The 21,924-nt window shown below is 54.2% G+C and overlaps 3 protein-coding genes across 9 annotated transcripts; 2 read left to right on the top strand and 1 right to left on the bottom strand.

The window, feature by feature from the left end:
- Positions 1-1,034: 1,034 nt before the first annotated feature.
- KYAT1 (kynurenine aminotransferase 1) lies at positions 1,035-12,323 on the top strand. 6 transcript variants are annotated; one of them, XM_076355840.1, is made up of 15 exons: positions 1,035-1,149; positions 1,830-1,937; positions 3,149-3,270; positions 5,680-5,738; positions 6,716-6,866; positions 7,180-7,329; positions 7,672-7,758; positions 7,882-8,010; positions 8,352-8,472; positions 9,151-9,227; positions 9,486-9,575; positions 9,935-10,121; positions 10,346-10,422; positions 10,725-10,811; positions 11,230-12,323. In XM_076355840.1, exons 3-15 carry the CDS (start codon positions 3,187-3,189, stop codon positions 11,296-11,298), a joined length of 1,368 nt encoding a protein of 455 aa, XP_076211955.1. In that variant the 5' UTR covers positions 1,035-1,149; positions 1,830-1,937; positions 3,149-3,186; the 3' UTR covers positions 11,299-12,323. The 6 variants fall into 6 exon arrangements, with proteins under 6 accessions (XP_076211955.1, XP_076211954.1, XP_076211959.1 ...); XM_076355839.1 differs by lacking the exon at positions 1,830-1,937; XM_076355844.1 differs by lacking the exons at positions 1,830-1,937; positions 7,180-7,329.
- Positions 12,324-13,163: 840 nt separating this feature from the next.
- Positions 13,164-18,739, top strand: SPOUT1 (SPOUT domain containing methyltransferase 1). Of its 2 annotated transcripts, none has more exons than XM_076355847.1 (12): positions 13,164-13,227; positions 13,308-13,350; positions 13,564-13,683; positions 14,016-14,175; positions 14,826-14,915; positions 15,266-15,315; positions 15,557-15,687; positions 16,109-16,181; positions 16,551-16,649; positions 17,355-17,457; positions 18,041-18,188; positions 18,382-18,739. In XM_076355847.1, the coding sequence occupies exons 1-12, from the start codon at positions 13,186-13,188 to the stop codon at positions 18,454-18,456; spliced, it is 1,134 nt and encodes a 377-aa protein (XP_076211962.1). In that variant the 5' UTR covers positions 13,164-13,185; the 3' UTR covers positions 18,457-18,739. The 2 variants fall into 2 exon arrangements, with proteins under 2 accessions (XP_076211962.1, XP_076211961.1); XM_076355846.1 differs by having other exon boundaries at positions 14,811-14,915.
- Positions 18,740-19,154: 415 nt separating this feature from the next.
- On the bottom strand, positions 19,155-21,794 carry ENDOG (endonuclease G). The gene is made up of 3 exons (XM_076355130.1): positions 21,285-21,794; positions 20,597-20,706; positions 19,155-19,876 (listed from the first exon to the last, which is right to left on the bottom strand). Exons 1-3 carry the CDS (start codon positions 21,792-21,794, stop codon positions 19,591-19,593), a joined length of 906 nt encoding a protein of 301 aa, XP_076211245.1. The 3' UTR covers positions 19,155-19,590.
- Between the last annotated feature and the right edge of the window lie 130 nt (positions 21,795-21,924).

Here is a 21,924-nt window from a genome sequence, read left to right as displayed (position 1 = left end):
AGGAGAAAATGGCATTGAGCTATTAGGTGGCTCAGGATGTGCTGTGTACATTCTTATGGAAGCAAACACAAGTTTTCCTTCCACCTGTTTGTTTCAGTGTTTGAGTTAAACCGAAGTTTAGAAAACAAAGAGTTTGCATCTGCCTGCACTGACATTCCCTCCCGCTTAGTCATGGCAGGGATGCTGTGAGCCCAGCGGCTGGACGTTGCGTTAGGATTTGGGAACCTTTGGCACAGAGGATGTCAGCCGCTTCCTTTCCCTGTGGCTCACTTTTTCCTACTGTGAAAGGGAGACAGTAATTACTCAGGAGAACTACATGACCTGATTCATCCGTGCATGTACAGCCTTGTCACAAAAGGAAGAGGGAAGCCAAGAGAGGCAGATTTGCTCTCTACGCCTCACTTGAGCAATTGTCACCTCTCGAACCACTGATGGGGAGTTCAGCTCCTGCAGCCGTGCACTGAAATCCCCCTCTGAGGCCGATATCTGCCTCCCTGCCCATCCACAGCCCAGGGGCTGGACGATGCTGCAGGATCCTGCTTTAGGTTGTATTGTGGACAGTTGGTCATTATCCTCTGATGAACCTAACGCTGATGCCTTCACCTTCTGTACCTGTGATCCATTCTCTTCTCTAATAATATTAAGCCGGCACAGTGAAATTTTTGAGTGTCCTACTGACTTAAAAATTCATTTTTCAAAATGACTGAAGGCTTCACTCAAAGGGAAATTCCCCGCCATTGCCATGCTGAAGTAATTATAGTCATACCACAAAAATTATCCTGCTATAATTATGCTGGTATGAGCCTCCATCTGAACAATATGCTGAGATATTTTCCCAGGCAGCCAAAATCCTCTGGCAGCTCTGGCTCCAAGCCTCCGGGAGGAAGGGACCTGCTCCCAAAAGCCCTCTCCTCCCTCACCCTGGTGCTTTAGAGAGCGACCTGAGATCTCCTGTTCCCCGGTACGATTTTCCCCATCAGAGTGTTGTAGCTCGACTCCTGCCTTCGTGCAGCCTCTCCGACTCCTCCCAGGAAGTCCCAGCTGCAGATGAAGCATTTCAGAGAGAGGGAGAGGGCGGCATGTGTGCAAATGCAGCCTGGGCGGTTGTGCCAGACTTTCGCAGCGTAAGGCAGCGTGGCCCAGCTTGATGTAAGTCTGTTTTACCCCCCCACCATCCCCTCTGGGAGCTGCCTTGCGCCTACGTGTGTGTGCGCTTGCTGGCTGTTGCTGCTGCATTCGTCCGTTCTCCCGCTGTGGCGTTGCACTCCACGGTGCGACGGGTTCAGGGGGGCCCTTGTCCCCAAAGCCTTTTGGGTGCACCTGCGAGCAGCCAGGCTGGCCAGCACTGTGGGTGTGCTTGGGGAGCACCGGGACGGAGGAGACGGCTAATGCCCACGGGCTGGAGGGCAGGAGGTGGTGCGTGACCGGTCCCTGCAGTGACCTTTCAGCTGTCACCTCCAAAATCCTTAGTGTGCTCCGTCCTGTGCACCCCACCAGGGCAAGAGGTGCCCCGGCTCCTTCACAGGGAGCGTACGTATAGCACAGCCTGAAATGCCCAACCAGGTGAGAGGCTCCCTGAGCCTTTCCCAGGCTTTTTGACTCTCTGGTGGCTGACCCTGCTCCAAAACATTGTCCAGGGCTGGGGAGGTGAGGCAGAGCCCTCTGCCCTAGCCCCGGTCGGCTGCTCCCACTGGGAGCAGCACCCTGACCCCGGTGCTGCCTCTAGCTTTTTGCAGGAGCCTTGCGTACAGCTCTTACACCAGCTCTGTAGTTTTCTGTAATCCAGTGAAGTCCTTTTCACTGCCACACTTTCGTTTTGTCACCTGCAGGGTTAGTCCCCTCATTCCAGTAGTCGTTTGCTTTGCATCCCAAAGCAGTGTCCCCCCACATCTCAGCGCCCGTCCCCGACATGCAGCTGTTCCGCACACAGGGACAAGGTGGGTATTTTGCAGTCCCAAAAATATTATAATGTGACTTCCAGTTTTTCCATAAATAGTGCTGGTTTTTCCCACCTGAGCAAAGAGATGTAAAACCCCACGGGTCTCAGCTGGCAGCCGCTTTGCACTTTTGTTAGAAATAACACAAAATGCAAACAGTGGGGACTCACATCCTGCATGTAAGGGTGGAAAGTGCACCTAGGAGTACCGAGAACGTACCTGTGGGCTGGCCAGCTTCAAACCTGTTTTAATTTATTTTTTGGCAGCTGGGTAAATTAATCCATGGCTGGTCAAAATAAAGGTCCATGCATCCTCCAGCCTCACTGCTTTTATCTCAAGTACCTAACAAAACATTAACTTATTTTAGCTTAAATGCCGCATGTTTAAGCAATGCTGTAGAACAGTTGAGGGGACCTGAGGTGAAGGAACAGGCTGCATCAGGCACAGAAATTAATTTGTTTGTGGCCTTGAAGGAAAGGTAAACACCAAAATCACTTTGGAGATGGAAGCTGACATCTTGTTAATCAGAATAAAACTTGTGACTAAACAGCCTGGAGTTGCAGCAGCTGAGAAGCCGGAGATTCTCACAAATAGCAGCACTCTTGCTTTGATTTTTTTTTTTTTTTTGGTAACCTTAAGAACATGAAGGAAGAGGAAGAGATGGGTTTGTGCAGAGTAGGTTTGCCCAGCGTACATCCCTAAGGCCCCTTGTTTCACTTGCCAGCCTCAAGAGGCAGGGTGTCCCAACAGCACTGCCAAGGCACAGCCCCATCAGCGAGGAAGGTGGAGGTGCTGCAGGGGAGGAAGGGCATAGGCAAGGGATACCTGGGATCAATGAAACTGGATGGGAAGCTGATGTTGAATACCGAATTCCCAGAGGATGCCCTCTCACTGGTGTCCGTACCACTCCCCCCAGTGCAGAGGAAAGTGGGGGGAGCCTGGAATTGGGGAGAGAGGAGGCAGAAGCCATGGTTGCCCTTGTGATCCTGACTTGGTGTGTGTCATGGGCACAAAGTACAATCCCAGCGCTGTTTGACATTGCAGTGACAACACAAAGCGGCTCATTCCCCCTTTTCCTTTCTGTGGCAGAATAACCACAGCTTTGGGTCTGGACCTGCACTGCGTCCTCAGGTACACGGAGCGTTTGCTTTGCCCCTGCTGCCGTGGAGCGATTATCTCACCCCTCTGCTTTATGTCTGGGGAAAATGCAGGTCCCTGCCCGCAGGAGTGAGACAGCAGGAGCCGTGGCATGCTCAGGAGAGTGGGACCGTCTCTGCGTCACTTCTTGCTGGAGAGGAAGAACAGCGCTGGATATAGCTCATACTCCGGCGAGGTATTGAATGCCCAGCGTGACTGTTTCTGGCCGGCAGCCTGGTCCCTGGCTCAGGCTGCAGTGGTGTGGAACCCCGGGGGAGCTCACTGCCCAGCAGCTAGCCATGGCAGCGATGGCAGATAGGGCACGTCAGGAAAAGCCACACTGGTACAATCTCCTCTGTACCCACTTATTTCCAGGTAGCCTGTTTAAAGGGAACATTTCATAAGCAAGAGAATATTCGTCACACAGAAGAAAGCTCATTGTTTGTGGGGTTGCCTCGTCGGATGGTCTCTTCTACTAAAGACTCTTGGGTTGCAAAGTATTTGGGAAATATCAGCATCCCTCTTGGAGATACAAACATGCAGAGCAAGGAAATCATGTGCGTCAGGGAGTCAGTGGTGGAAGGTTGTGGCCACTAAGTCTTCTACATTTGCACTCAACTATCCTGTCTCGCTGCCAGGCAAATTGCAACTGGAGAAACACACCATTTGGTTTGGTGAGCAGAACAGGCTGAAACAGATTTGGGGGCTGCGCGGCTCCAAGGCTGGGTTGCTCTCCAACCTGATGGGCAGCTGCCCATGGCAGCATCACCCAGGCTGGGGATGGGATGGGAGGGATGTCAAAAGAAGAAAGTATTTGTCATTTCCCTTCCTGAAAGGGCTGGAGCAGACAAGGCCTTTCCTCAGAAATGGGAACTTCTAGGCTTAAAGCACCTTCTTCCCACTCACCCCCATCACACTTGCTGATGCTGTTAAATTCTCTGAACTGTGGCCAGCAGCAGCCCCACCGCAAAAGAACAGCACTGGAGCTGTTAATATTTCACCTCCAGCTATCTTTTACTTCCCAAGCCATGAATCTTTCTACTCCCACCAAAATCAGCTCAGGCACTGGGTCTTGCTGACCGTAATATCCATGAGCTTGTGCAGAAAGAGCAAAGCAGGGGGCTGGGGGAGAGGAGTGGGGCTCCCCTAGACCCAGGGAAGCACCGACTTCTGCTCGCCCTTGGCTCCCTGCCCGGCACCACGGGGGAGCGCAGAGTCCACCCGGTGCCCTCTGAAACACAGGGCTCCTCAGCAAGTTATTTGCAAAGCTCCCTAGCGAGGGCTGAAGCTGTATAAAAATCCAAAGACCTCAACACAAAATATCGTTGGGGCACTTTTCAAATTCTGTTGCAGCCCTCTGGGAACAGCAGAGGTGAGCAGGTAAGTGGGGAGTTACCGCTGCAGCCGAGCCTGGGGAGGGGGGCCTGACCTGGTATCCACCCCACCATCCCAGCACGCCAGAGCACAGACCCTGTCCCCTCCCATCCCAGCTCTGCATCTCACATCTCGGCTGCTTTCACATGCCCTCCTCGTCCCTGTTCAAATGTATTTTATTTGCCGTGGTGACAATCGTTTTCTTGGCTTATTGCTTCAGAGATGCCCTCCTCATGTCCCCATGCTGGCTTTTCTTGGTGCATTGAGCATCGTTTCTCTCTGGTTTGCAGTCCCTTCGCTGTCTGGTTACCTTTTCCCCGCATTGTTGATTTATTAAATTCTGCCTCTGCCGCTTTTCATCATCCTTGTGATAAATTCCCCATCGAGCACACCTGACTTTCTCCCACTGTGCTTATCCGACTGGAAGGATGATTTTGCTCTGAATGTTTCCTACTGCCCTTCCCACCACCCCAGCCATGATGCACGTGGACATTAGATATCAGTCAGGCGAATGGTACCTTGGTGTCTCCGTACATCAGGCTGACCTGTGTGCTGTGCTCTCCTCTTGCCTGTACCCAGTTGCTGCCTGGTTTTGCCATGAACTTTAGGTGCAGAATCCAGCATTTTCTTTAGGATCTAGAGCAACTCCCTTCACCAAGGGCTCCAGCAGGACAAAGGAGTAAATACTTTTGTTACTCCTTAGAGCAGTGTGGAATAAAAAAAGTTTTTTCTTCTAGGAAAAAGGGATATTTTGTGGCCTGTGGAGAACAAGGAGGTCCTTCCGATGGAGGACAAGAGAGGCTATGGAAGGCAGAAGCCTGAGGTCTGGGGTCATTGGCCTGGCTGTTAAAGCTTGGCTGAGCTCATTTGACCCCATGATTTATTCCAACTGAAAATGAGGTTTAAGGCATTGCCAGCTCCCCAGTGAGTGTACACACGGTTCTTTTATTCATCTGTTTTCTCAATTCTTGTTGAAACTTGTAAATGAAACATCCTCCTCTGCCAGCTCTCATCTGTTTGATCTTTCATAAAAAGTGTGTGAAGCTTTTTCCAGAAACCACTGCAACAGCGTTACTGCTTTAAGGTTGGTTGGCAACAACCCATGAAGCAATACTAAAGGGCACACCTTCCACTGGGAAAAACATACCTGGGAAGGCCACGTCCCCTTCGCAAGTGGCCCCATTGCCATTAGTAAAAGCTTCAAACTCACTTTCTTTCTCTCTCTTTGCAGGCAAAAATGTCAAGGCCAGTGCAAGCTCGGAGGCTGGAGGGAATAGATAAGAATATCTGGTGAGTTGAGAGAATATCTAGTTTACCTTGGTGGTAGATGTGGTTTTAGGCAGCCTAACACCAGCTGGAAACTGCTGCAGCCACACAGCACAGAGCAGCGGTCTCCCTCAGCTGCTTTGCCTTTGTTCAGGAAGCGCATCAGGGCAAGTTTGCCCAAGGAGACTTTACCCTGGCTCCCTTCTGTACCTGCTGCTCACACTTTATGCTCTATCAGGCGTCCTGCACCACCCTGCAGGAAGGCAGGCAGGAGCACCTTGTAGCGCATTGCACTCCATCCAACCCGTCTGCCCGAATGATCCCAGCAGCACCCAAATCTGAGCCAAGTGGTTGCAGCGCACTGGCTGCAGCCTGGCATCTGCTTCAAGCCCACCCTTGGGCACTGCAAGCAGAGAGGCAGGCAAAAGGATGCTGCAAATGCCGTTCCCAACCTGCCAGGCACAGTGTGGCATTGGGAAAACTGAATGCTTGAAGAAGATATTTAAATGGGCTTTCCCCAAAGCCCTGCTGTGCCTAGTTTCAAGCTACAAACTGCCAATGAACCTACTCTTGGGTGAGACAAGTGCTGAGTTCAGCCTGCCTTTCCCTCTGCAGAGGCCTTCACGGTGTCTAGCTGCTAAATTTTGCAGAACTGCTATGAGCTTGAAAACCTCTGAGACATCATCTGCTCGCTCTGGTCTAATCAGAAGTGGCACACGGCTTCAGCTGTGACCGCACACACAGACAGCACAACGGCTGTTTCCTCTGAGAACAAATTAAAACCACTCCCCAGTGCCATCCTGGCTCATCCTTGTTTTAATTGAAATGGGCCTGAAATGATCTGTGCTTGGTCCTGTCCACCTGTGAGCAGCGGGATGGCTCCGCAGGAGGGACACCAACCTCGCTCACTTCCAAAGGGATGCTGGCAAGCGGAGCCGGTGCCAGCACGCTGCCCGGACCCTCTGTAAATGCTTGTCTTTCTCTCCCTTTCTTCTCACCAGGGTGGAGTTTGTAAAACTGGCTGCCACCTACTCCACAGTGAACCTGGGCCAGGGCTTCCCCGACTTCCCCCCACCGGATTTTCTGAAGGAGGCGTTTGTGAGAGCCCTCAGCGGGGAGAATCACATGCTGCACCAGTACACCCGTGCCTTCGTGCGTGGACAGATCCCCCTCCTCAGCAATACCCCCCTCGCTCCCCATTAGTGTTGGCTGCTTCAGGGCTCATCAGGCAGCTATAAACAGGGCAAACCACATGAGGCAAAACATGCATCCAGCCTCAGCACAGGCCCCCCCGCGCCCAGGGCTGTAACACCCTGCTTTACCAGGGCGTTTGAAACAGCCGGGCTGGAAAACATCCCGCACACTCGGTCACAGGGCACTTGGCTGCCCAGGCCCCTTCCAAGGGCTCATCCATGTTTTAGGAGGATTCTGCAACCCAAATCCCACCCCTCCTCTCACCCCACAGGGCCACCCACCTCTGGTGAAGATCCTAGCCCAGTTTTTTGGGAAGTTGCTTGGACAAGACCTGGATCCTATGACCAATGTGATGGTGACTGTGGGGGCGTACCAGGCCCTTTTCTGCTGCTTCCAGGCTTTTGTTGATGATGGCGATGAGGTAACCCAAGATTTGGGCTTGTTGCACAGGCAGCCTTCTCCCAGGAGAGCCCTTCCTGGCTGTGGGTCTGCCAGGGGTAGGTTTACATAGTCCTTTTGCAAAGTAGAAAAGGTTTTATCCCCATTCTCCAATATTTGAGCTTCCAAAGGAAAAAACTCCCTGCTGCAGGGTACTGTCTCATATCTGCATAAGCCAAAATAATAACAGTGCCCACTGGCAATGCAGGTTCTCCATTACAATAACTCAGGGATTAAAATTTCCTGTCCCTCCCATTGCTCTCTGCACCCATCAGGGAAGGTCTGAGCAGGGCCAGGAGGGCACTGACATGTCCCTTTCTTCCAGGTGATAATCATTGAGCCCTTCTTCGACTGCTATGAGCCGATGGTGAAAATGGCTGGTGGGATGCCTGTGTTTGTCCCACTGAGACCGGTGAGTGGGTTGGAGCAAAGCTGTCGAGGAGGGAAGAGTCGTAGCAAAGTGAGCAAAGAGGTGAGTGTTAAGCAAAGTGCAGAGGTAGCAAAGCAAGCTGAGATTCCTCTCTGTTCTCTCTAGAAAGCTCCAAAAGATGGAAAATTGATGTCTAGTGCAGACTGGCAGCTGGACCCAGCTGAACTGGCTTCTAAATTCAGTGAACGGACAAAAGCCATCGTCCTGAACTCACCCAACAACCCTCTGGGCAAGGTAATGCCTCTGGCCTTGCTGTGGCTGGCCCTGAAAGCAGCTGGGGTGCTACAGCTCACCCAGCCACATTTGCAGTGTAGCAGTGACTTGACCTTCCTTGCACAGAAGGGAGGTGGGTGTTGTGGCAGCACCGCACGCTGTGCTCACTCTTCTGGTGTTTTTAAGCCTGGTCTTTTGTGCCAGCTGTGGCTTTGCCCTGTCAGACCATTGCAGCCAGCTCCTGCCCACCCTGGCTTGGGAGATGGTGCGGGTGGGGGTGCAGCCTTTGCAGAGAGGCAGGGACAGGCAGGGGCTCAGAAATGCTCCTGCTGCATCTCTGCTCCACTCCCTGCCCGCTGCAGGTATTCAGCCGAGGGGAGCTGGAGGTCATTGCAGACCTGTGTGTGAAGCATGACGTCCTGTGCATCAGCGATGAAGTGTACGAGTGGCTGGTCTACGACGGGAAGGAGCACATCCGCATCGGTATGGAGAATGGCTTGGCTGAGCTTGGGCGTCTTCTCTGGGTACAGCATCTTCAGGGAAGGAACTGGTGATTTAACTGGGGTCCCCTCGAAATTACATGGGCTGCTTGCATGCACAGCTCTACCAGGCACGTATCCCCATTAGAGGTATTTTGCTGCACTTCAGTCTCAGCCTCCAAACCAGGTCTTAAACTGGAGCCCTGACTTCCAGAGCCAGTCAGAGGAAACAGACAGTTGGCTTCGCAGTGCGAGATCCAGAACAAAGAGCCCTTTGGCTCCAGAGAAACTGTGGTTTTTTCCTACACTTTGTAAAAACCACAGTTTTCTGGTGTCTCTAGTTTTGGGACATCCATTTCAACATGATTTCAGAGGCCTGTTCTTCCTGTTGCAGTAACCTGCAATCACCTTGTTGCAGGGTGATGATGCTTGGCACCTCTGGGAACCCCTGGGGCTGGGTACATGCATATGAAAACACTTAATTACAAAGAGATGCTCTTGAGAAACCTGGCTGCCTGCTTGGGATGTGCTTTGAGGCTCATCCAGGTGAAAGACGTGCTGTGAACACCAGAGGCCGTCGTGGGTTATGGTGGGCAAAGAGCTCCCACCATGTTATTAATGCAGCCCAGAAGCAAGCACGCCGAGCTCTGCCATCGGTGTTTCTCTCTTGTTTCATCGCCAGCCAGCTTGCAAGGGATGTGGGACCGCACGGTGATCATCGGGAGTGCTGGGAAAACCTTCAGTGCCACTGGATGGAAGGTGAATTCCCCTGTGTGGCATCTCGTGTTCTCCCCATCCCCGTCCCTTTGCTCCAGGGCATGGGTCCCATTGCCATAGTGTGGCGCTGGGGACCCTGCTGCCGCACACTTGGCTTTGAACCTCGGGGTCTGAAAGTACCAAAGCTGCTTTACAATAGCTCTGTCTGGAAAATACAATGAAGCCAGCACAGGCAAATAAAGGGGAGCCCAAGCAGGCACCCAGAAACTTACCACCTTCCTCCTCCTCTCCTCACCACAGGTGGGCTGGACTGTGGGACCCAACCGGCTGCTGCAGCACCTCTGTACTGTGCACCAAAACTCAGTGTACCACTGTGCCACGGTTGCCCAGGTAAGGCGGCTCTCTGCAACTGGCCCTCCAATTCCCAAACCCCTGAAGCAGGGGTGAGAGAGGGTCCTTCTGCCCACGGCTAACCTGAAAGGCACAGACAGGGTGATGTGTGGTGCCCTGGAGAGGCTCCTTCCCCTCTCCCTGCAGTTGCCCCGTGCCTGGGAGGAAAGGGAGAGTCCAGCCTGCCTGGGGTATATTCCTTATTTTGCATTGACAAATCCAAGGGGCCATTTGGAGAGGCTGGAGGCAGAGAGCTTGGCTTGGTGCAATGACAAATCACCCCCTGCTCCCTAATCACCTGTGAATTGCATCAGAGCAAAGACTCCAGTTCTTCCCACCGGGTTCCTCTCTCCTCTCAGGAGGCCGTGGCTCAGGGTTTCCAGAGAGAGCTCAAGCTCTATGGGAAACCAGAAAGCTACTTTGTCCAGCTGCCCAAGGAGCTGCAGCAGAAGAGAGACTGGCTGATCCAGAGCCTGGATGCTGTGGGGATGAAACCCATCATCCCTGAGGGCACCTACTTCTTGGTGGCAGACATCTCCGAGTTCAGTGAGTCGTGCAGCTGCGGTTTTGCTCAGGCAAAAACCTGAGCATGGGGGGGCCAGCTCAGAGTGGTACCACTAGCAGGGACAGGGACCTGCATAAACCACCACCAAAGCAGGGACGGACGATAGCGTGTTTCCCATCCAAGCTCCCAGAGGCCGTGGGTTTGGAGCTTGGCTGAGGCACGCGGCAGCAGCCCCCACCTCCACGCTGCTGTGCTTCTCCTGCAGAATCCGACGTCCCTGATGTCCCTGACTCCGATGAGCCCTACGACTCCAGATTTGCAAAGTGGATGGTCAAGAACAAGGTAAATGCATCTGGCCCTTTCCGCCGCGCTAGCCCCAGGTGGGTTTGTGCCCTCCCTGCTGGCTGCGCTCACGGGAGCCAGCAACACAACACCACTGCCGGGTCTGGCAGCTCATCTAGGGGGGTGCCTGGGGTGTCTGTCAGCAGCTGGCCTCAACTCTGGCAGCCTGAGCTCAGGCAGAGTGAGCAGACAGGGCACCAAGGGCATCTACAAGCCCATCCGTGAGCTTGAGAGCAATACGTGGATGGCTTCATGCCAGCCCAGAAGGAGTAACCTCAGCTCCACGTGTTTCTCCTTCCCAGGGACTCGCCGCCATCCCGCTCTCCGCTTTCTACTGTGGGGCCCACAAGAACAACTACAACCATTTCATCCGGTTCTGCTTCGCAAAGGTGACATACCTGGCAGCAAGAAGGAAGGCGAGGTTGGGAGTAATAATCAGGGCTGGTTTAATGCCCTGATTTAATAAATGCCAAGAAGAAATGCAGAGCGCCTTGGGCATTAGAGCCTGAGCGTGGCATCACAGCTGGTCCAACCCCCTCCTGCAGACATGCGAACTGAACCGGGGGCAGGAGGCGTGCCGGTGCCATCCTAAGCTTTGCCCCATCAGCATGCCACATTTCTTGGTCAGGGCAGGGAGTCTTCTGGGTGTACATTTAGCTGCCCAGTGGCTATGCCTGCGTCACACTGAACACGAGGCATTTGCAATGTTCCAGAATGAGAATGGGATTTTTATACGAATGACGGCTGCAATGAGGGGAAAGGGGATTTGGCTGCAAGCCACTGACCAAACCTGTGGTGTTTGTTTAGGAGGAAGCCACACTGAAGGCAGCAAATGACATACTGCAAAAATGGAAACGGGAGAAAACTAATCCCTGAGCGCACTGGAGAGAAAACCAGGCTCTCCTTTGTCCTCACCTGCCACAACCACTCCTCCTCTTCCTTTGCTTGGCTACAAACTTTGATCCGTCCTTATTTTTGTGCTTTCAACCACGTTTTCTGTCAGACAAATGGGTAAGAGGTTGGCCATGCTCAGGGTCTGGGAGACACTTTCTGTCACTGTGAAATGACTGCAGTTTCTTGCAAGAAGTGAGTCTTTGCATGTGCTGTCAGTATTCGACATTTCTTCCTCCTATGTTTAAAGACTCTGATAATCAGTACTAGGATGCGTCCAGCAAGACACAAGGTAAGGATGGCTCCTGGGGTCTTTTCCACCACCAAATTCTGAAAAGGTGTTTCAGGACCTACTTTTAAGGCTATGCTGGGGGGTTACTGTGGCTTGTCTTGCTCCACATCCCCACTCATGTACCCCAGGGTGCAGGACAGCATTTCCACCAGCACCCACGGGACTGTGCAGTATCGCCACCCATCAGTAGGTTGATTCCTATGATCCTGAAAATTATAAACCCAGCAAAATGCTGTTTCCCGTAATTAACAATTTTCCCGTTATTTTTTTCTGTGCATCTCTGGGGAAGCTGACCACAGAATCGGCAACTGGTTTCCCCAGGAAACAGGCTTTCATAAATAGCCTGGCTATTGCCAAACCTTCCCTGTGCACCCCCCAAACCACCCCTGGCACTTTGTCAGGGCTTGGCAGCATCGTCCAGGCTGCAAAGGAAAACCTTCAGCCTTTGACAAGCGCACGCAGTGGCCGGGGAGGAAGGGCACAGCAGCCTCGGGCTGCTCCTGCCACTGGTGGCCCCCGCACAGCTTCCCACCCGTCGGGCTGGTGGGTGGTGGGGTAACGTGAGCAGTATTTTGAAAGGTAATTCTTGCATCATTCTCGATTTAAACCTGGATAAGAATGTAAAACAGCATCATCAATCTCGCAGGAGTTATGTGCAACAGACTGTGCAATAAGTATTTGTGGCAGTTAAATTATTAAAGTAGAATTACTGCAATTATTGAAGAGTAAATGTCTCTGTAACGATTACAGGGCTGACGCAGCTCTCCTGGAGAGCTGCCCTCACCCATGCAACATCTGCGTTGTGTTCCGCAGTGGTGGCTGCTTGTCCCACCCAGGCCCGCGGGTGGTGGCTCTGCAGGTTTTCTGTGTCAGGCTGCAGCTGGCAGTAGCGATACCCACGGAGCCAGAGCTGCACTGACCCGCGGGAGGGGGGCAAACACCCACCTCCTACCTTCGCCCACGGGAGATGCGTCTGGTCTCACCTGCCTGTGCAGCCTGGGTGGGTGAGGGTGCTGCTGAAGGCCCTTTTGCACCCCCACACGTGCCAAACGCTGGGAGAGCTGCAATCACCGAAACAGATAAACAACCGTGAGATTAGATTATTAACGTAAAGATTAATTGCAACATCCCCACATGCGCGGGCTCTTGCTCTAGGCCATGATACACCCCGCAAGGGGCAGGGTGCATCCCCCCCATCCTCCAACACGCTCGCAGTGCTTGTGCAAAGACACCCAGACACGGGTGGGTGGGTGGGCGGGGACAGATGGACACGGACAGACAGACGGACGGACATGGACACGGACGGACACACCCCCCCCTCCCCCCCCACCTCCCAGCCTCCCTGGAGAGGCTGAGCTACGCCCGCGCCCTCCCCGTTTCCCTTCGGTCACCCATTCTCCCGCAGAACGAGGCAGCCCCTGCTTAGCTTGACAGCCCGCGCAGGCGACTTAAACGCCGCCCTCGCCCCCTGCCATTGGCTCACGTGACGCCGGCCTCCTCCCCCGCCCCGTGGGCGGACGCCGGCGCCCTCCGGCCAATCAGCACCGCGGAGCGGCGTGGCCGGGGAGCGTGGGCGGAAGATGGCGGACGGCGGCGAGGCGAAGCGGCCCAAAGGCGTGCAGGTGGGGCGCGCGGCGGTGGCCCGGGTACCGGGGGCGGCCCCTGGGGGGAGCCCGGCGGTAACGGTCGCTGTCTCCCGCAGGCTGAGGAGAGGAAGGTGGACTGGCGGCGCTGGAAGCAGGAGAGTAAGGCCGGGCCCCCGCGGGGGCGGGCAGGCAAACCGGGGCGCAGCCGCGGGGGGTTGCCCGGCGGGGCCCTCGGAGCGGGAGGAGCCGTCCCCGAGCGCTCCGTGCCCCGGCGCGGCCCTCACCGCGGCGTCCAGGCCCGCGGCCCCCAACCGCCCTGGCCTGAGCGCTGACGGCTCGTTGTTTAAAGCGAGATGCTGTTCTCCGTTCCAGGGAAAGCAGAGAAGAAAAAATGGAAGGAAACGAAGCTGCTGAAGAAACTGGAAAAACAGCGGATGCGGGAGCTGGCAGAAAAACAAGCCGAGAAGCAGGAGGAGCAGATGGAAGACAAAGGTGATGCCGCTGTGAGCCGGTGGGGAGGCCTGGGTTGAAAGAGCTGGGAGAACTTGGTCGTTAGAAGTCAGCAGGTTTTACGTATCGATAGGAAAGGTGACGCTCGGCTTCATAGATCTGATACAGCTCAGCCCACACGCATAAACAGGCACGAACGCAATGCAGCGAGCACTGCACGAAAGACCTTTCTTAAGAGAAAACCTGTGATTAAAACCTAAGAAACAGAGGTTGCTTTTTTCTCCCACCATAACTGCAGCTGAAGCAGTAAATAAAATGCTGTACGCGCAGCTGTCACGCTGTGGCTTCTCTTCTGATCGCACTCTGTTCCCCAGGGCGTCACTACACGCTGAGCGTAGCCCTGCCAGGCTCTATCTTGAACAACGCCCAGTCACTGGAGCTGCGGACGTACCTTGCTGGACAGATCGCTCGGGCCTGTGCCATCTTCTGTGTGGATGAGATCATAGTGTTTGACGAGCATGGAGAAGATGTAAAGTAAGGAGGAGGCATCTTGTTCTGCAGAAAGCGTTTCCTCTCTGCTTTCTGTTTCTTCAGTCTTTTATTAAGCTAAGACCAGGAAAGAACGGCGTGTACCTCAAGCAAACGTTTGAGCCTCTCTCAGATGCCAGGATTACAGGGACCCCTATACCACTGGGCAAAGATGTTGATTTAACTGCCCTGGCTACTAGGATCATTTATCCCAGCACAGGGGTGACGAAGCAGCAGGAGGTCAAGTTCTCTTGTACTCTTAAATCTTGCTGTGGCGGGGCAGGGCATGCCTATATCCTTATGGAAGACGAATTCCTGTCCTTCAGCTTTTCAACCTGGACCTGCATCTGTGTTAACTGGCCAAGCCATGCAATCCTGTAGCATCCAGCTCGGTAGCATCCAACTGCCAGGTTGTGTCAATACATGAAGATCAAAAACAAAACTGAAAGAGATACTTGGCTTACAGAGAGAGTTCCAAACGTGATTTGTTAAGTCTTTACCTCTGGAGTAGCCTTTTTATAAGACAGCCCATTTATTTCCTGGGGAGTGGAGGGTGCTGCTATTTTCAGATTAAGGAGCAAGGCTTGGTCTTCTGGAGACCTGGCCATTTGGGGCTGTGCAGTCTCATGCCGATTTCACAGGCTGCTCTCTTTCAGGAGCGTGGAGGGGGACTTTGAAGGAATTGGGAGGAGAGGCAAGGCTTGCGTGCAGCTGGCTCGGATCCTGCAGTACTTGGAGTGCCCTCAGTAAGTCCACCATGGCCAGACTGTGCATCTGACTTGCATCAGAACTGACTACCATGGGTATCTCACACTCGAGGCTATGGGAGCAGGAGACAAGTTCTGTTTATATTGCATAGTTATGCAGGAACACAGGATCCAATTGTTTCACGTGTCTGATTCAGGAGTTTAACTAAAAGAAGAGCAGTGAATGCAGGATACAACCTGCATGATACATTAGAGGTAGATCAGGGACTTGAGGGAGCTAAGCACGCTTTTCTCTGTACCCAGCTCCTTTGAGTCAGAACAGGGGTAGAACTGAGGGTTGGATTCCTTAGAGACAACTGTTTTCACATTTGAACCTTCTCGGATAACAGGTACTTGAGGAAATCCTTTTTTCCAAAACATGAGGATCTGCAGTTTGCAGGTAATGATTCAGTTGTCTCTGTCCCAAGCTGTTGGCTCCCCCTTCCTGAGCTCTGGCTCTTGTTTTGCATGGCATGCCTAGAATTGAAAAACTTTTCCCCGCTTTAGAGCGCTGGCGAGGTGCTGTGCCGTGGTGTGCCGGACCAGAGAGAGAGGGGGCAGCGGAGCAGTTGTACTTAACACCTGGGTTCCCACAGTTTGTGTCCTCTCCTTAGCAGTTGCTTTCCTCTGTGCTGTTCTAGGGCTGCTCAACCCCCTGGACAGCCCCCACCACATGCGGGTGGATGAGGATTCAGAGTACCGAGAAGGCGTAGTGTTGGACCGGCCAACTAAGCCAGGCAGAGGCTCTTTTGTTAACTGTGGGATGAGGAAGGTATGTCTGTTACCAACGATCCCAAAACGATTTTCCCTGCCTCTCGGGCAGATTTGAAGCGGGCAGGGTGGGTGCTGCTGAGTTTCTGAAGGCCGCAGCAGGTTTAATGCTGTTGCTGTCTTGTCCCTTCTGGCTCATTAATGGCTGTAGCTTCCCAAGTCCTGGCAGGCCTGCCCATTCCAGCACGTCATTGCTTCAGTGCTGGAGTTGAACCTTTGAGCAGCAAAATAAGTCTCAGGCTGCTGACCCAGCCACCCTGAGCCTGCTCTGCACTGCGTGAACCACACAGGCCCTGATCGCAGAGCCCTTCATTCCAGCTCCAGGCCAGAAGAGACCCCCACTTCCTCAGAGGGTTCCCTTCCTTCCCCACCTTCCCCAGTACTTCCAGAATGTCTGACGCTGATGGTGACTGTCACTGCAGGAGGTGCAGATCGACAGACAGCTGAACCCTGGGTTGCGAGTCACTGTGCGCCTGGAGGAGCCCCAGAAGGCAGGTAATCCACTGCTCCGTTAGTATTGGTAAACTTCAGTCCCGCAGGAGTCGGTCCTTCCATATGACAGCCTTCAGATTACTAACGTTTGAAGGTACCCGACAGCTCTGCACGTTCCCTTCACTCCACACACCATTTTAATAACATCCTTACCATACCTCCTTATTGACTGGAAAGAACTATCAGCTCTTTGACCAACAACGAACAGCCCAAACATACTTGCACGCTTTCCAGAACCGGCTCGAAAGGGCGGTTCTTGGTTGTACACCAAGTCAGTGCCCTACCCTGGGAGAAACTGCCGTATGTGGCTGGTCAAATCCAGCTCTCGCTAGGAGATCACAGGGGTTGTTAATCTCTTTGCATCCCTTTCAGAAGCTAAAGTGCGGAAAGGCACCGTGGTGTCCTCACACCACCCTCGGACGGTGTCAGGCTTGTACTGGGGTTACAGCGTCCGCCTTGCCTCCTGCTTGAGTAAGTATTTGCAGGGGTTCTCCGCTCTCTGCCATGTCTCTGCCTGGGCTTCCACACCAATTTCAGGCCTACTGGCTGCACATCTGCAGCACATATTAACATCTCTTTCTTTTGAAATCTCTTTTGTCTCAAAGGTAGCTTACACATGCGGCTAGCAGCCTTGTGGCAATCAAATTGAAGGGCTAAAGCTAGGGGCGTGAGTCACCCCGGTCACCCACCAGTACTCTGCCCTGCACTTCCACTCACCGTTGCGCCAATGTCCACATTGTAGCAGGAGACAAGAGCTGGTGCTCTCCATCTCCAGCCAGTACATCTCCATTTCCATGATAACTACTTCCCGCGCATTCACATCAAAGCCAGCAGTGACATTTGAGCTCAAGAGCCCCGCAAAATCCTTTTCCTGTCTTCTGATTGATTGCACCTCCTAGGAAAGTCATAAGCTGTTAGTCAAGGAGTGGCTCCTGGCACCTGTTTGAGTTTTGAGGAAAAGGTGCTGCAGTTGAGAAGGGTGCCAGAGACTCCTGCAGTAAGGGAATTGTGTAGGAAAGAGGAATCATTCTTCTGTCTCCTGATGCACTAGTGGCACTTAAAAGCAATTCCTTCTGCTGCTGCCACTCACCTGTGGAGCGTTTCAGCCTGTCCAGAAGGCACGCAGCGTGGGCGCGGGCACCACATGAATAACCCCATATTGTGTTTGTTTCCCAGGTGCTGTCTTTTCAGAGTGCCCGTTCAAGGAAGGCTACGATCTGTCTGTTGGGACCTCGGAGCGGGGCAGCTCCGTGGACCAGGCCACTCTCCCCTCCTTCAGGTTCGTGTCCTGCCTGCTTGGCCCTACTCGGAGCCCCCAGGGAGGCCTGGTGCAGGCAGCAGAGCTGCACTGTGGCCTTGGTGTTCTCCCAGGCAGGAACGCTCCTAGATACAAACGCGAGACTTGCCTGCAGGCTCCCTCCTGTGCTCTGCTGCTCCCTTTTGCACCAATGCACATTCCCCTGCGTGACGGAAGCTGGCGGAAGTACCCCAGGACAAGGCCAATTCCTTTCCTGTTTCTCTGGAGTTGGTAGCAGGGACTGTCGCAATGGCCAAGTGCCGTGGGGCTTTGTTAGGGAGGCAGCTGCATCGGGCATTGTCAGCAAGGGACACAGCTCCCTGCTTCAACAGCACAGAGGAGCTTGAACACAGACCCAGATACCTGAACAAAAGAAACGAGTCTGCTTCTTGCAGATAAAGTTAAGAGAACTGTTTATGCGAAGCCAATTCTTGATCCGCTTGAAGGTTCGAGGCACGTGAGCAGCTCTCCTATGTAAAGCTTGTAGTATCTGCCTAGTGTCTGCCTTGGTACAAGGGGTAAGAGCCAGTCTCCCCTCTCACCCTGTCCCTGTGCTCTTTCCTAGGCATGCCCTTGTCGTGTTTGGAGGCCTTGAGGGCTTGGAAGCTGGGGTTGACGTGGACCCAAACCTGGAGGTCACGGACCCAAGCGTCTTGTTTGACTTCTACCTGAACACTTGTCCCAGCCAAGGCAGCAGAACCATCCGGACAGAGGTAGGGCAGGTGGCTAATGGTGCAGTGGGGCGCAATGCCTGCGTGCGCAGAGCAGTGCTGCGTTTCTGCCTCTGGCAGTGACATGTATGGCCCACGTGTCGTTCCTCACGGTGACGCCTCAGCAAAGAGCGGCTGGCTTGCCTGGTGCTCCTCAGAGAGCAGCAGTTCTGACTGCTGCCTGGGTCTGTTCCAGGAAGCACTGCTGATCTCTCTGTCTGCGCTGAGACCCCACATCAATGAGGCTGTGAAGACACCCAGCGACAGCTGAGGGAAGGAAAACCACTGACCTTGCCATCGGCTGAGGACTGCCTTGGGGAAGCAGCTGTTCAAACGCGGGGTGCTGGCCAAATCACTCCAAGAGCCTGACAGGGCCAAGACACAGCGTGACTAAAGCTGGCAGCACTGCTCGACCAAGTGTCTGCGCCCTCCTGCCTGGGTGGCCCAGCCAATGGCTGGTTGCTGCCTCTCAGCAGCTGGGACAAGCCTGGCAGCAGACTTGGTCTCAGTAATTCAGACATCTGGGGTGGGGAATAAAGCAGTGTGGAACCTCAGCTGCCTTGAAGTCCGTGTGTGAGTGTCTTGGTGTAGGGGACGGGCACTCGGTGTCCAGCGATCCTGCACGCTCAGTGCCCCTGGAGCCATGTGGCCTTCAGACTTGAAGGCAAAACTGAGTCCTTATGCCAAGAAGCTGTTCCTGTCTCGGTTAGCCTGACTCCCCCAGCCTCCCCTTCAACTCCAAGGCTTCCTCCTTCCCAACAGCAGGAAGGGCTGGAGCTTCAATTGGGCCTCAGCACTAAAGCACATCGGCATAGCTCGTTACAGTTTGGCTCCATCTGTAATGCCTTAACCTCTGCCTACAGTGAGCTCAAACAGGAAGGCAGCTGGAAAAGTTGGCTCTGTCCTCCCCTCTTCCTGCTCAGATATTCAGGGCATTGGTAAGAGCAGATAAAAAGCAACCAATACTTTGGGGTTTTAAAGATTTACTGCTAAAATCATCTTCTGAAAGAAAACAATCATACAATCCTTTGGCCACAGAAAGGCAGGAACCTCTCCTCTCCCCCCCCGCGCCCATCTTGCTCCCATTCTTCCCTGCTAAATAGCAGAAATTATGTAACTTCCCTTTGTGCCTTAATGAGCCAAGGGAGCAATTACAGGGGTACCCTCTGTACTGCAGCTTACGGGCAAATTCAAAAGACATGCTATGGTGTCAAGTGCCCGGGAGCCTTCTGCAGGACCTGCCGCACGTGTGTGTGTCACCGTTACGCAAAACGAGGGGAAGGGTAAAGAGCAGCATTGGTTTGATTCTTATTTCTCACATTTAAAATTGCACGAGGAACTAGTATTCTGTGGATGACTGCTGTGAGTCCCTTCCCACGGAATACCTGGATTTGTTTAGTTGGGTTCAATGCTTGTTTCCAGCTGTGATGGCTTTCAAGTTACTTGTTCTCTTCAAGATGTTTGGGACAAAGAGGAGCCCCGAGGCTCGCTCAATGCTCTCGATGGGAACCAGGAACCGTTCCAGGGGGATTTTCTCATCCACAGGGCTGTTGGGCATCACATACGAGCGCAACTCAATCTCCCCGCTCTCCTTTTCCAAGATGAGCACCTTGAAGAAATGGGTGGGGACGGCCACATTGTTCTTCCCAATCACCTGGTACTTGACGTACATCTTCCCATCGGCCTCCATCCTGCACCAACAGCAATGTCCCATGTTACCTCCTAGTCTGGTGCCACATCCGTCCCCTCAGCCCTCCACCACCACCCCTAAGTGAGCCCCCACCCCACAGCATGGCAGGGAGCAGCCCTACTTCTGCAGTAGGGGTGTAAAAACATCGCTGAAACAGAGGCTACGTGACACGGTGAGGCCGAGCTGTGTATTGGGTCTGCTCCCCCCAAATCCCTTCCGTCTCTCTTTAACAGCTTTTCCAAGCTATTTCCTGCTGCTGAAGAGATCTCAACGTGAGCCAGCTGCTCTTCAGTGCTACATGAAGATCTTTGCAAATAAAGTCGTGCTCTTAAGTGGAGAAATAGTCCGTGAAATAAAACCTAGAAGCTTTATTCCGCAGGGAAGGGGTCTGCAGTCTAATCTGTTAATCTAATAATCTACTAATCTACTACTAGATTGTTAAAGACTGCAAATAAAAGCGACTTGGTTATGTTGTAGCTCAAGAAACCCACCTTTACTCACGAAACAATCCACCGAATGGGAAATACACAAACTAACCCTAATCCCAAGAAAGTACCTTTCCACAGAACCTCTGCGCACAGCTGGTCTCACCTACTGAGCGGGGCCTTAGCAGATCACTCCCGTTTGGGAGCAGCTGGGAGGCTGCACCCCCTCAGCCTCCTTTCCTTTCCCTGCACGATGCATCTTTCAAGCGCAGTCCCAGCTTGGCCCTCGTGTTTACCTGGGCAGGTAAAGGGGTCCTGTGCAGACATAGACGTTCTTGTTGTTCCTTGCCAAGCTTCTGCTGTACTTCTCAAGGTTATTCCAGGCGTTCTGGTTTAAATGAGGATCCTAGAAACACAACCAGGGCAACACAGACAGCAAAGTCAGTCGCTGGGGAATTTGTTCGCTGTTCATAACCTGTCTTTTCTGTAACACGTCTCGCAGCGCCCCAGGCACCTTCCAGTGAAATCTCCACTATCGCCTCCGCTCCGGAAGCTGCGTACAGCGAGGTCCTGGTTTGCACACCCGGGAACAGAACCCACTCGCCTCAGACCGTGATTTTTGCAAGCATCTGTCCACCTGTTTAACTTCGCTCCTGCAACGAGCTGCGCTGAACAGAGTCTCTCACGGTTTGAGAGGAGCGCGCAGGCAGGCGCGTTTGCAGGATCGCTGCTGTTAAGTTTAGCAGGAAATACAGCACCTTCGAGTGACTTCGGCCACTTTGGACCCTCTCTGCCCGAACCACAAACCCCAGGGACAAACAGACGGCAGAGCCCGAGACGCTCCGAGGTGGTTTCCAGCAGGGAGCAGCACCTGTCCTTGAACTCAGACAGCTCCGGCTTCCCCCCTCCACCCGCCCCGGGCGCGGCGAGTCCGCCTGCGGGCCCCCGGGGCTGCGCGGAGCCGGTGGCCGCGGCGGGTCCTACCTGCGGGGCGACGTTGCTGAGGTAGAAGGTGTCCCGCATGGCTTTCTGGCTCCACTTGTGGTTGGCGGCGGCGGCCAGGTGCCCGCGGTCGAAGCCGCTGCCGCGGTAGTCGCCGTTGGTGGCGCGGTGGTACTCGTGCACCGAGTCGTCCTCCTGGAAGTCGCAGGCGGCGCGGTCGGAGGTGCCGCCGAGCGTCTCCCGGTTGAGCTGCTCGATGACCCAGAGCGCGCTGCGGCTCCGCGGGTCGTAGCACAGCACGTAGGACTCGCGGCTCCGCAGCTGCGCCAGCCCGGGCAGCCCGTACTTGGTCAGCTCGGCCCGACCCGAGCCCGGCAGCGCCGGCGGACCGGCCGCCGCCGCCGCCGCCGCCACGACGGGCACCACGGGCAGGCGGCCCAGCAGCCCCTCCGCCGCATCGCCCTCGGCTCGGCGGCGGCCGGCGAGGGCCGCCCCCAGCCCCGCGCCCAGGGCCAGCGAGGCGCCGGGCAGCAGCCACCGGCTCCGCAGCATGGCCGTGCGCTGCGCCGCGGGAGCGGCCGCCGCTTAAACGGGCCGCGGCTTTCCCGGACCGGGCCTCTCCCCGGGCAGGGCGCCAGCCGCGGGAGCATCGCCCCTTTAAGGGCGAGAAGGCGCAGGCTGC

Source organism: Aptenodytes patagonicus, chromosome 18 (assembly GCF_965638725.1).
Source record: "Aptenodytes patagonicus chromosome 18, bAptPat1.pri.cur, whole genome shotgun sequence".
Classification (NCBI taxonomy): domain Eukaryota; kingdom Metazoa; phylum Chordata; class Aves; order Sphenisciformes; family Spheniscidae; genus Aptenodytes; species Aptenodytes patagonicus.
This window is presented reverse-complemented; position numbering and strand designations above follow the sequence as displayed.